The sequence below is a fragment of the Stegostoma tigrinum genome, chromosome 1 (genome assembly GCF_030684315.1).
Source record: "Stegostoma tigrinum isolate sSteTig4 chromosome 1, sSteTig4.hap1, whole genome shotgun sequence".
NCBI lineage: Eukaryota > Metazoa > Chordata > Chondrichthyes > Orectolobiformes > Stegostomatidae > Stegostoma > Stegostoma tigrinum.
Genome location: NC_081354.1, coordinates 27,253,197 through 27,268,002, shown reverse-complemented (window position 1 = coordinate 27,268,002; position 14,806 = coordinate 27,253,197). Strand labels below are relative to the sequence as shown.

The 14,806-nt window shown below is 41.4% G+C and overlaps 1 protein-coding gene across 1 annotated transcript in view; it reads left to right on the top strand.

The window, feature by feature from the left end:
• The window catches only part of LOC125452012 (alpha-1,3-mannosyl-glycoprotein 4-beta-N-acetylglucosaminyltransferase B-like), a 234,383-nt gene that overhangs the window by 73,391 nt on the left and 146,186 nt on the right, over nucleotides 1-14,806 (top strand). The window contains exon 2 of the mRNA XM_059641094.1: nucleotides 5,930-6,115. Coding sequence (XP_059497077.1) covers nucleotides 5,930-6,115 — 186 coding nt within the window. The remainder of the gene's footprint in view (nucleotides 1-5,929; nucleotides 6,116-14,806) is intronic.

The window sequence follows — 14,806 nt, the reverse complement described above, 5'->3', positions numbered from 1 at the left end:
GGTAGTATTGGCAATACCATCTGAGATAGTAATTGTCACAACACAAAGTAGCACACGGATAGAGCTTTCTGGTCCTTTTCTCCATCTCCTTGATTTCACAGACATGGTTACTCCCCGTTCTTAACTTATACCCCCCTTTCCCACAGATTCAGGACAGGGTTAATGGCAGGATTCTTGGCAGTGTGGAGGAACAGAGGGATTGTGGCGTCCATGACCATAGATCCCTCAAAGTTGACACCCAAGTTGATAGGGTTGTTAAGAAAGCATATGGTGTGTTAGCTTTCATTGGCAGGGAAATTGAGTATAAGAGCTGCAAGGTTATGCTGCAGCTTGATAAAACCCTGGTTAGACCACACTTGGAAGGTTGTGTTCAATTCTGGTCACCTCATTGTAGGAAGGATGTGGAAGCTGTAGAGAAGGTGCAGAGGAGATTTACCAGGATGCTGCCTGGACTGGAGGGCAAGTCTAATGAGGAAAGGTTGAGAGATATCTCTTTGGAGCAAAGAAGGATGAGAGGCGATTTGATAGAGATGTACAAGATGATGAGAGGCATATATAGAGTGGATACCCAGAGATTTTTCCCAGGGTGGAAATAACAATTACAAGGGGGCATAATTGGAGAAAGGTATAGGGTAGATACCAGAGGTAGGCTCTTTACACAAAGAATGGTGGGCGTGTGGAGTGCACTGCTGGCAGTGGTCGTGGAGTCAGTTACTTCAGGGACATTTAAGCAACTCTTGGATAGGCACGTGGATGATAGTAAAACGTAAGGCATTCAGGATAGTTTGATCTTAGAGTAGGATAATAGATCGGCACAATGTCATGGGCCAAGGGGCCGGTACTGTTCTCTGTTCTCTGTTTGTAAGCCTATTAAATTGCTCTGAAAAGAATTTGTAGACAAACCCAAATAAAAAAGAAACATCATCTCATTGCTATAAGAACTCAAGTTCAAACAACTGTAACTGGTCAGCAATATCTTCAGTTATTGACTCTACAACAACTACTCAGCCATGAACAGATTCAACAAAATATCCAGAACTTATATGAGATGTGGCTTCTGTTACCCAACAAAAAGAGCATTCAGCATTTTGTGATAAAAGCAAGAGGGCATTAGGCTACAATGTGCAAAGTGTCCAAATGCTCAAAAAAGCCAAAGCACAATACAGTGCTCTACAGCAGCATGTGTAAAAGGGCCAGCCCAGGAGCAATGTTTCCAAAGGTCCATCCATGGCTTATAAGCATATCTAACGGGCAGCTTCGATATCACAGGGAACAGACCTCAGTCAGACGGGACATGTGCTCAATTTGACATGGATGCCTTAGCAAAGGTAAAATGTTTACTTCCATTCGAGTGACATTCCACAAAAGGGATGAACAACATGCGCTAAATGCCAAGACTGACACTGATGCAAGTGCAAATATCAACATTTTATACATCTGACATGAGATGTAGTCAAGGAGCTGGTACAATGTTGTACAGTCTACAGATGATTAGCAAACTGCTTACGACATGTATGATGATCACTTGCATTGTCACTATTCATCTTCAATGTCAATGCAGCTCATTGGAATGGACATCTGAAACCGTTTACATCGTTGATACGCCACAGCCTACTATTAATGGTTTACCAGCCTGCACCGATCTGCATGAGATAAAAACCCAAGAGTAGCAAAATCAAATGTTCCAGATTGCACCATAAATTCTATCCATTATATGACTAACTTTATTCAGACAGGCTTGATGCTATTGGGGCAACTTCAAAACTGATGCAATGTGATATCTGAAGATGATGCCTCACTCAGTAATAGTCCTCGTCAAGTGTAACATTCACATTCAAGAAATGTGAAAACTGCAATTATATTCCATGGAACAAAACAACATCATTCAGAAAGATAAGCATCATACTAATTGGCACAGTTCCATTACTTGTATTTTAAAGAATGATGGCATGCATGTGCATGTTTAGATAGAAGATATGCCAAAAATGGATATTTGTCCATACATTTTTGCTTGGCACCACAGGAAGTGGCAACTTTTAGAATACCTTACAATAGATATGTTTCCTTGGATTACCTTTTAGATTATGTGTCAACCATACTATATTCTAACATCATATAGATCATTTCATCATGAATCCGGTTGTCTCTGTATCACAGATGATATCACGATCCTTGGTAAAACTCAACTTTAGCATGACACAAACCCTCCTCAGCTCATGATAGTATGAAGGATTCATAGTCCTGATTAAAACAGTACTAGATTAGTACTAGATTAACATTAACCCAATCCATTTATTCAGTTGAATCTATTCATTGACCTGCATATGACTTATCAAGAGTCTCCCAGTTTCCTCCTTAATTTCCCACAATATCCTCATGATCAGATCCTGGAGCTTTACCTCCCTTTCTGTTTTCTGTGACCTCCAGCACTTCCTCTTCTGCAAATGCGAACTACTTTCAAAATATCAATTTTATTTCCCTGAGTTCTCTAGCCTCCATTTCTTTCCCCACAGTTAAAAACTGATACGAAACATTAGTTCATTATCACTCCCATCTCCTGATGTTCAACACAAAAGTGACCTCATTGATCTTTAAGGGGTCCTACTCTCTCTCTCTACTTGCACTTTTGCTTTTAATCTACTTATAGAGTCTCTTTGGATTATCCTTATCCTTATCTGCCAAGGCTATCTCATATCCCCGCTTTGCCTCTCTGATATCCCTCTTAAGAATATCCCTACACTTTTTATACTCTTCAAGAGATTCATTTGATCCCATATCGAATACATGCAGTTTTTATTCTTGACTAGAACCTCAATAGCTGTTCCCTAATCTTACCAGGTTTACCTTTCACTCTAAAAGGAACATAATGCCTCTGATTTCTTTTATCACACTTTTGAAAGCCTCCCACCACCACATGTCCCTTTACCTATGAACAGTCTATTCTAATCAACTTTTGAAAGTTTATGTTTCTTACAATTAAAAAAGTCTGCCTTACTCCAATTAACAAGTTTAATTTTTGTGTAAGGCTTATCCATTTTCATAACTATTTTAAAAACTAATAGACATATTACAATTAGCCCCAATTGTTCCCCTTTTAACACTTCAGTCACTTGCCCTGCCTTATTTCCCAAGAGAAGATCAAGTTTTGCTCCTTATCTAGTAGGAATATTTACATATTGATAAAAGAAAATTATCTTGAACACATTTAACAAATTCCTCACCATTCAAACCTTCACCACTATGGCAATTCCAGTCAATGTTTGGAAAATTAAAATCCCCTATTATTACAACCCTATTATTCTTACCTATATCTGAGATTTCTCCACATATGTGTTCCTCAGTTTCCTTCTGACTATTGGGGATTAATAGTACAAATCCATCCAGGTGATCATTTTTTCTTATTTCTAATTTCAACTCATGTATTTTCATTGAACGATCTCTCAGAAATCTCCTAATTACAATAGTAGTGTTTTTCTTAATCAAAAACACCACTCCCATTCTTTTTGGCCTCTCTTTCAATCCTCCTAAACCATTTAAAACCTGGAACATTGAGCTGCCAGTCCTCTCCTTTCCTCAGCCAAGTTTCTGTAATAGCTTTGATGTCCCAGTCCCATTTTCCGAGACATGCCCTGAGTTCATCAGCCTTACCTGTAAGACTCCTTGCATCAGAATAAATGCAGTTTCATTTCTATTTCAAATGAAACCCATCCTTTTTGAACTGACCTTTTCTAGTCCAGAACAATCCCAATGATCACGGATCTGAATCCCTACTAATTGAACCACCTCTTCAGCCATTGATTTTTCTCCCCAATGCTTTTATTCGTTCCCTCAACAGAACTTGGCACTGGGAGTAAACCAAAGATTATTATTTTTATAGTTTTTAACCTTCTACCTAATCTCTTATATTCATTCTGCAAGGTCTTAACCCTTTCCCTAATTATGTCATTTCTACCAATGTGCACAACAATTTCCGGCTTCTCAATCTCCTCCTTAACAATATGTTTCAAATGCTTTGAGAGATCCTTAACCCTGGCTCCAGGAAAGCAATATTCTCTCCTAGATTCACGTTCACTGGCACAGAATCTTCCATCTGTGCCCCTGACAGGGGAGTCCTCTAAAGCAATTTGTATTTTAAATCTTGACAAACCCCACTTAACATAAGATTCATTTTTAGTGTCCAAGATCTGACTGCCACTTCTATTTTCCTTTGTGAGGCTATCCCCTTCAACAGTATCCAAAAGAGAATATCTCTTTGAGAGAGGAATAAGCCACAGGATCCTTCTGAAATACCTTCTTACCTGTCCAGAATGATCAGTGTGCTCACTTCTCTAAATCTATTCGTTATCACACTGCATGTCTCTTGAATAAACTACACTTAGTAGTATAAAATATTATTATAAAATAAAGTACACTTCCTTACCCACAGATTTTAATCTAAATCATGCATTAAAAGAAACAAGCACTTAGTTGAAACAATTGAAAAAAAATCATATTCCCCCTCCCTCCTGAAACTATTGAGTCATACTGGACTTGAATCTATGGTTGGAGTTGACATTACAATATTTTCCATAACTGATTACAGGAACATGGATTATAAGTTCCAAAACCTGTTGTGGCAATTCTTAATTGTTATGCACACACATCAGGAGCTAGTGTGGTGGCAGTGGAGGGGGGATGAGCAGGCACACGAGTAATATTGATGTTCATAGAATCCCTATGGTGCGGAAACAGGTCCTTTGGCCCAACAAGTCCACGCTGACTCTCAGAGCATCCCACCCAGACCCATCCCCCCAATCTACACTTCTTTGAACATTACAGGCAATTTAGCATGGCGAATCCACCTAGCCTACACATCCTTAAACAGTGGGACGAAAGCGGAGGACCCAGGGGAAACCCATGCAGACACAGGGAGAATGTGCAAACTCCACACAGACAGTCACCTGAGGGTGGAATCAAACTTGGGTCCCTGGCACTGTGAAGCAGAAGTGCTAACCACTGAGACATCCTTAAAATAGCAATCACTTCACCCCCAGGTGGTCTTGAACCACCAACCTTTGGGTTAACAGCCAAATGCACTAACCAATTACGCCACAAAGACAGACTGGGATTATAAGAAGTAATAGCAGAAAAAGGACATTCAGCTCCTTCTGCCTGCCCCAGCCATTTCAGCAACATCATGTCCGATCTGTTTGTGGCCTTAATTCAACTTTACTGCATTCCCACCCCTACCCATAATCTCAATAAATAACTCTTTGATCTCTGTCAATCAAGAATTTGTTTGATTTAGCCTTATTTTCAATGGCCCAGCCTCCGCTGCTTGCTGAGAAAACTGTCTATCAATCAATCTACTGAGAGATCATGTAAAACAGATTTTGACAAATCAACCACTAATTTTATAGCCCTCCCAAATTTCATTGCATTTGAATTCACGCCAGTATGGTATCAGGAGAGGTGTTAAATTGGTTGTTAACTCATGATCGCCTATTTTACTTTAACACTTTTCTATTCTGACTCACTTTTACCCATATGGAACAACAGTGATTACACTTTAAAAGTAATTCATAGCTTGTAAAGCATTTGAAAGCACCCTGAAGTCAAGAAAGGTGTTATTTAAATGCAAGCGTTTATTTTTATATTATCAAAATTCAAATGAGGCTGTATAGGGGCAATGATTTGGACATGCTGCCATTTCTATCAAGTAATCGGTGATCTCCCCTGTACCTCTACTCCAGTACCTCTCCAGCTACCCCATGCCAAGACCAAGCCTGTAAAGCCCCAGTGGTACAGACTTATTTTGTGAAATTCTAGAACCTCATCCACTAACACATCACATGCCAAAAATCAACTTGGTGATGCGTTAAACAGAAAAGAAAGTAATTAATTTGAAATGCAGAGGTATTACGGCAGCCTTTCTTATTTTTTTCAAAAGGTGATGATGGAATAATTGCGTATCGACAAGAACTTCTGAAACTGAGTAACAGCATGCGTGAGACCGAGAAAGAAAGTCTGAAATATTCAGAGGAACTGAAACTTGTCTTGAACAAGATTAAGCACGCCATAGATATGGAGAAAAAGAGACTGAACAATGCATCTAAGAATTTGTCCAATTTTTCAGGTAAAATTCAGAAGACATGCTTATTTCCTATTTATTGCACATTTAAGTGCTAAATTACATTGGTTTGATTTATCAAAGCTTTTACACTGTGGAAAAAAGATGTGATAGTATGATATCAGTCAAACCTGTTCAACTGAAGATTAAGGCTTTTGCAACAAATAACCATTGTAAACGAGGAGTTACAGAACGTAAAGGCAAAACAATGCAAATGCGGGAGAGCTAAAATATCTGAAAGAGGTGGAGCGGCCCAGAAAGCCAACAGGACCACTTTGGTTTGTTTTCTCATTCAGCTTTGGCCCAGAAGTGCCGTGTAAAAGTATAACTACTTGTTGTTTTGTCTAAGATGCTTCCTGGGATAGTGAGTTCTTGAATTCAAACAACACTGGCATTCCCACTCTAGATAATGGAAAACTGTTGACTGGCCCCTGCAGGAAAGTGTTTGTGAAGCTTTCTAAGTACGTTCGACCTCTTGAAACCCACTGCTTCAGTTCCATAAGAATTTCGAGGCAGGCAATGTGGATGCATTCGTTGTTATCTTTCAAGATTCTACAGACTCTGGAATAATCCCTAAGAAATAAGCCCCAACTATTTACAAAAACAGGTAGAGAATAAACAGGGAAATAAATACCGGTTAGCTTGACATCAATAGTAGGGAAAATGCTAGAGTCTATTGCAAAAGATTTAATAGCATAGCACTTGGAAAACAGCGACAAAATCTGACACAATCAACGTAGATCAAAACATGTTTGACAAGTCGTAAGGAATTTTTCAAGGATGTAACTAGTAGAGTTGATAATGGGGAGCCAGTGGATGTGATTTACTTGGACATTCAAAAGACTTTTGGTAAATTCCCATATAAGAGAACAACATATAAAATTGAAGCACATTGAATTGGTGCTAGTATATTGACATGGATAGAGAACTGGTTGGCAAACAAGAAACAAAGTGAAGGAATTAGCAGGTCATTTTCTGAGTGGCAGGCAGTGACTAGAGGGATTCTGCAGGAGTCAGTACTTGAACCCTAGCTATTCACAATATATATTAATGACTTGGATGGGGGAACTAAATACGATATCGCCAAGTTGACAGATGACATAAAGCTAAGTAGGTGGGCAAACTGTAAGCACAATGCAGAGATACTTCAGTATGATTTGGACAAGTTGAGTGAATGGGAAAGTGCATGACAGATTAAGTAAAATGTTGAATAAATGTGAGGTCATCCCCGTTTGTAGCAAAAACAGGAAGGCAAATTATTGACAGAACGGCATTAGATTGGGAAAGGGAGAGGTACAGCAAGACCTGAGAAGCCTTGAACACCAGTCACTGAAAGTTCCACACAGAAAGCATGCAGGTGCAGCAGTCAAGGTGAAGAGGCAAATGGCATACCAGCCTAAGTAGATCATAAGACCATAAGAAATAGGAATGAGGTAGGCTCATTCCCTTGAGCCTGCTTCGTTGTTCAGTTGGATCATGGCTCATCCAATCATCTTAACATCCACTTTCCTGCCCTTTCTGCGCAATATAGTGACTGGATTCGAGTACTGGAGCAGAGATGTCCTGCTGCAATTGCACAGGGCCTTGGCGAGACCACACCTGGAGTATTGTGTGCAGTTTTGAGTTTCTTCTCTGAGGAAGGATAGTCTGGCAGCAGAGGGAGTGCAATGAAAACTTAACATACTGATTTCTGGGATGGCAGAACGGATGTACAAAGCCTGACTGGATCAGTTAGGACTATATTCACAGGAGTTTAGAAGAATCTTGGCTGGGGTGGGGAATGGGAATCTCATAGGAATCTATGAAATTCTAACAGGACAAGACAGGGTAAACACAGGAAGGATGTTCCTGATGACTGGGGTGTCCAGAATCAGGGGTAACTGTCTAAGGATGCAGGGTAAGCCATTTAGGACTAAGATGAAATGCCCTCAACCAGAGAAATTCTCTGCCGCAGAGAATGGTTGAGGCCAAAATATTGAGTGTTTTCAAGAAGGAGTTAGATATAGATTTTAGGGCTGTAGGGATCAAAGGGAGAAAGCAGGGATAATTTTGAACGGTGGAACAGTCTCAAAGGGCTGAATGGCCAATTCCTGCTCCTAATTTCTATGTTTCTATGCAGTGAGGAATTTGTAACATTGGGACTCATATAGAAAAACACCTATACCTTCAGGAAAATTAGTCATAAAAGCTTAGATTTATGTAATGCCTCTCTCAATTTTAAGATGCCTCAAAATATTCATGGCTGAATAATCAATGCCATAATACAGGGAAGTGGCAAAATCCTACAAACAGCCATGTGACAAATGACTAATTTAGCTATTTAGAAAGTTATTTAAAGGTTAAATGTTCACTAGGATTCTAGGAAAACTTTACTTCTCTTTTTCAAATAGAATCATGAGGAAAATAGGATGATTTTCATTTATTTCGTACCTTACATAACCGCTAGGAAGTCTCAAAGTACTTTACAGGTAATGAAGCACTTCTGAAGGGTAATACTGTTGTGGTGTAGTAAGAGTGACAGTCAATTTACCTGTAACAAACTTCTGCAGTCATCAAAATATTATTCATGGGATAGTCCATTTCTTTTAAGAATTATTGAACAATTATTGGCCATAGCACCATATCCTGCCCTTGTTTTAAATAGTTCCATGGGATGTTACACATCCACCTGAATGAGCAGATGGTGTTTTGGTTGAACATCTCACCTCATTCCCACAGTACTGCACTTGATTGGAACCCTAGGTAATAATGCTCAGGCCTTGGAGCCAGACTTGAATTTGGACTCCTGTAATTGAAGGGCAAGGCTGCTACCAACTGAGCTAAGGCTTCTACTTAAGCCAGCAGATGATATAAATGTTTAACATGCCGCCCAAAACACCATACCTTTTATGGTACATCATGAATTACTGAAATGAAATATTAATTTAGGTTCTGGACTTATAGAGCATAGAGCTTGAACTCAGACTTACTGACACAGGGGCAAGAGTGCTACAGTTGAAACAACACCTGGATCCAAAATTAGAAAACAGAATGAGAGCGTACTCTGATATAAATAACGCCAAAGTTCGATTGCTGTGTAGTTTTCATTCAGATTCCAGCTGGACAGTATTTTTTTAATTAAAATGTTTATTTGTAATAGAAACTGGACAGGAACCACCTGGTTTTTCATTCAGTCTGACATTGTATGATTTACAGTAAGATATCAAAACTATTCGAGTTATTTCATTGGGTGAAAAATAAAGAAACAGTGAAATGAAGTTCAATGGAACTAACAAGGAGGAGAATGGTCCATCCCAGCTAGATATACAAAAAAATTTACGAAATAGAGAAGGAGATGGTCCAAATAACAAAGAAAACTACCTTGAAACAAGCCCAGAACTGGGAAGATGTTTGAATTAGAATCATACCATGTGCAAGGTGGTTAGATGGCCCATTGTACTTGTGTGGGCTCATTGAAAGAGCCATCTCATTAATTACACTCCTTCTGCTCTTTCCCTATAATCATACAAATTAATCCAAAATATAATTTTAAAAACTCAGTAAGGAGGCAGTGATCCTGCATGTTGTAACTATTAGAAAAGAGCGGACCAAGAATGAAGGGCCAGGAACAATCATAAAAGACTGGACAGTGGTGGGGGAAAGATGGCACATGAGAATTAATAGGTTCTTCTATTGGCTGGCAGCCAAGAACTTATTTTTAGAAGTTTTCTTCAATGCTGTACTGACAACTCCAATTTTATTGCAGACAAACGTGATACTCTTGACCGAACTGCAGTGATTTACATCGAAGTTTTAACTTGCTCCTTCAATAATCAAACTTTTATCCCACAATTTATTTGCATAATTTTCAAAGGTCGGTGAGCTGCACACAATTGGTTGTAAACCAAGCATAAAATTATCAGCACTCAGCTTTGCCAATGAGGATAATCCTAAAGGCTTAAAGGTGCTTCTTCAAATTCCTTAATTTATACAAAACCACAAATGTTCAGGTTTCTGTGTACACCCTGGTTTAGTTAGTAAATTCTGTAAAGAAACAAGTCACTTCCAAAAACTGGTCAATCAAGAAATGCAGCATTAGTAGAATTGGATTCAATTTCCCCTTCCTTTGTGAACCGTGATGGAATTGACAAGTGTTTGAAGCATTTTGTTTAAAGGTTACCTTCAGTAAACCTAAATGTGATTCCTGCCTCTCCCTGCTGTATACTGAAAACTTTTACTACATAGTTATGTTATATTCAACTATACTGATGATTCATACCAATAGTTGCTACGCATGGTTAGGGACACATCTGAGATGGCCTGCTAAGCACTAGGCTAACGTTAAGTAGAAACCAAAAGAACTGCATATGCTGTAAATCAGAAACAAAAATGGAAATTGTATCAGAGATAATGGGAACTGCAGATGCTGGAGAATCCAAGATAACAAAGTGTGAAGCTGGATGAACACAGCAGGCCAAGCAGCATCTTAGGAGCACAAAAGCTGACGTTTCGGGCCTAGACCCTTCATCAGAGAGGGGGATGGGGAGAGGGTTCTGGAATAAATAGGGAGAGAGGGGGAGGCGGACCGAAGATGGAGAGAAAAGAAGATAGGTGGAGAGGAGAGTATAGGTGGGGAGGTAGGGAGGGGATAGGTCAGTCCAGGGAAGACGGACAGGTCAAGGAGGTGGGAAGAGGTTAGTAGGTAGGAAATGGGGGTGCGGCTTGAGGTGGGAGGAAGGGATGGGTGAGAGGAAAAACAGGTTAGGGAGCAAGAGACAGGCTGGGCTGGTTTGGGGATGCAGTAGGGGGAGGGGATCAGCTGGGCTGGTTGTGTGATGCAGTGGGGGGAGGGGACGAACTGGGCTGGTTTAGGGATGCGGTGGGGGAAGAGGAGATTTTGAAGCTGGTGAAGTCCACATTGATACCATTGGGCTGCAGGGTTCCCAAGCGGAATATGAGTTGCTGTTCCTGCAACGTTCGGGTGGCATCATTGTGGCACTGCAGGAGGCCCATGATGGACATGTCATCCTAAGAATGGGAGGGGGATTTGAAATGGTTTGCGACTGGGAGGTGCACTTGTTTATTGCGAACAGAGCGGAGGTGTTCTGCAAAGTGGTCCCCAAGCCTCCGCTTGGTTTCCCCAATGTAGAGGAAGCCACATCGGGTACAATGAATACAGTATACCACATTGGCAGATGTGCAGGTGGGCATCTGCTTAATATGGAAAGTCATCTTGGGGCCTGGGATGGAGGTGAGGGAGGATGTGTGGGGGCAGGTGTAGCACTTCCTGCGGTTACAGGGGAAGGTGTCGGGTGTGGTGGGGTTGGAGGGCAGTGCAGAGCGAACAAGGGAATCACAGAGAGAGTGGTCTCTCCAGAAAGCAGACAAGGGTGGGGATGGAAAAATGTCTTGGGTGATGGGGTCGGATTGTAGATGGCAGAAGTGTTGGAGGATGATGCGTTGTATCCGGAGGTTGGTGGGGTGGTGTGTGAGAACGAGGGGGATCCTCTTTGGGCGGTTGTGGCGGGGGTGGGGTGTGAGGGATGTGTTGTGGGAAATGCGGGAGATGCAGTCAAGGGCGTTCTCGACCATTGTGGGGGGAAAGTTGCGGTCCTTGAAGAACTTGGACATCTGGGATGTGCGGGAGTGGAATGCCTCATTGTGGGAGCAGATGCGGCGGAGGCGGAGGAATTGGGAATAGGGGATGGAATTTTTGCAGGAGGGTGGGTGGGAGGAGGTGTATTCTAGGTAGCTGTGGGAGTCGGTGGGCTTGAAATGGACATCAGTTCCAAGCTGGTTGCCCGAGATGGAGACTGAGAGGTCCAGGACGGTGATGGATGTGTTGGAGATGGCTCAGGTGAATTTGAGGACTGTATCAGCGCCGCCTCTTGCTCCCCAGAGGAGCTCGAACTGTTCATCCACTTCACCAACAGCTTCCACCCCAACCTCAAGTTCACCTGGGCCATCTTCAACACATCCCTCACCTTCCTGGACCTCTCAGTTTCCATCTCAGGCAACCAGCTTGTAACTGATGTCCATTTGCAGGAACAGCAACTCATATTCCGCTTGGGAACCCTGCAGCCCAATGGTAGCAATGTGGACTTCACAAGCTTCAAAATCTCCCCTTCCCCCACTGCACCCCAAAACCAGCCCAGCTTGTCCCCTCCTCCCTAACCTGTTCTTCCTCTCACCTATCCCTTCCTTCCACCTCAAGCCGCAACTCCATTTCCTACCTACTAACTTCACCCCACGTCCTTGACCTGTCCGTCTTCCCTAGACTGACCTGTTCCCTCCCTACCTCCCCACCTCCCCACCCATCTTCTTTTCCCTCCATCTTCGGTCTGCCTCCCCCTGTCTCCCTATTTATTCCAGAACCCTCTCCCCATCCCCCTCTCTGATGAAGGGTCTAGGCTCGAAACGTCAGCTTTTGTGCTCCTGAGATGCTGCTTGACCTGTTGTGTTCATCCAGCTTCACACTTTGTTATCTAACAAAAATTGAAATTGCTGGAACAGCTTAGCAGAACTGGCTACTCCGGTTCTGAAGAAGGGTCACTCAACTTGAAATGTTAACTTGACTCTGAATTCTCTCCACAGATGCTGCCAGACCCGCAGAGCTTTTCCAGCAATTTCTGTTTTTGTCTAAACCTTTGCCAGCCCAAGAGGGTGGATACAAGGTCCCTCATGGATGCTCCCAGTGGCCCCTTTTGAGTGGAATTTTCTTCGCTTTCACGATCCATTTGACAGCTTTGCATTTGGAAAACATATTTACACAATCTTGACTTGTACGTTAAGGTGTGACTCCCAATTTTGTTACCTTCCTCAAGGTGTATATATTGCAGAAAGAAAGGCAATATAAATCTAGGAGACCTGGCTCGTAACAGAACCCCAAAGGAGTTGCAGATCCTTCTGCAGCCACCCAAGGTGAAAATCCTAAATAATTTAATTGAATATCTTACTGGATTTACAAGTAAAGCGGCTATGGTTCAGCCCAGAAGCAGGAGTGTCTGACTGATTTCTGGTGAGATTCTTCCCATTGTGCCATCCTACAACGTTAAACCGAGCTGACTCCACACTTTCCGGTGGTCAACATTTGGTACATATGCTGGGTGGAAGTCTCAACCTGGCACATTTCTGGTGGTAGATCATGGTTCTCAGACCTTCTCAAAATACCTGAGCAAAGAAAGCCACAACACAACAGGTTGGCAGCAGTTTGAATTGGAAACAGTGGCAGTAGTGTAGTAAGCAGTATGGCTCTGAGTATAGGGTTACACCATACTATTGACAGTGGTCACAGTGGGAGGCATTAATAGTTGTCACCTTTTAATCGGCCCACACTGGTTTTGAGAATATTCAAGATTTGAGATGGAGGAAAATGCTATGTGGCAACTTATGTTTTCAAATACTCCTTCTCCTTGCCTTACATTGTCTTCATTCTTTCTGTACAACGAAAAAAAAATCACCATTTCACAAAAGCCAAGGTCACAAAATTCAAGGAATCCCACTTCTCTAGCAATAATGTGTCAAGGTTAAATTCCTGAAAATCATGAGAATAGGTCGTTACTAAAATCAGGAAGGGAAAACCATGCAAATGATCTTCAAAAACTCAAGAGCCTGTAATGCCAATGGGAATGAGGGTAGCTTCAGGCTGTTCTGCAATGAGAGGCTTAACATAAAACGTAGTGAAGTTTTACTTTGGCTCCTAAAGTAATTCAAAGCAGTGATTTTAAAAGTTATTGAAACCCTTTGTTTACAGTTGGAAACTGGACATTTGGAAGTTACCACTCGTTGGCCCTCTTGAGGACATTAGTAAGATTGGATGCCATCGAGTCCAAATACGAATAACACAGCTATTCTTGTCTTTATGAAAAGTAATCTTATTTTTACTACAATCAAGAATATTGTTTAATCTTCCAAAACTATACAGCTAATCTATACGACAACCAACGGCATATTATTGTTAATTACAAGGAAAGATCTTGTCTTCACTAACCTAGATATTACATTAGTCACAAAAGAACAGCCCCGTTTTTTTTCTGCCTTGCTACAGTGAACTGACACTAAAGGTAGATTGAGCAATATAGGCCATTTTTCATGAGAGTTTGGAAGAATGAAAAGAAATCCAATTGAAGCATACAAGACACTAAAGGGAATTGATAAAGTAAATATTGAGCAGATGTTTCCCCTTGTGGGGAAAGAGAGGTCACAGTTTAGGCTAAGAGGTAGCAGATTTAAAGGAGATGAGGAGAAATTACTTCTCTCAAGGTTCCATGAGTCTGTTGAATTCACCAGCCAGAATGCGATGGATGCAAACAAATTTAAAGAAGAGATGGAAGGTTTAAAATTTGAAATGGGTTAGGGACCAGGTGAAGCGGGCGGGAAACTAGAGTTGAGGCCAAGATGAGATCATCCATGACTATATAAAATGGTGCAGCAGGTTCGAGGGGCTAAATTGTCTCCACCTTCTGCTACATTTTATATTCTTTTGTCAAGTTATTGCTGAATGCCTTGGTATGTACTATTTCCATCCATCTGTTGGCCTCTGCAGAGACCCCAGTCTCAGCAGCTGTTGGTAAACTCTCCAAACTCCCTTTCATCAATCTGTGAGTGACTCTGTCATTTTCAAATTGGACTGCACCATACACGGGGACATTTAATTACTGAAAATCAGGGTGTCTTTATATTGAGACGGCCCTGTAGACATTTTAACTGACAGCTGAG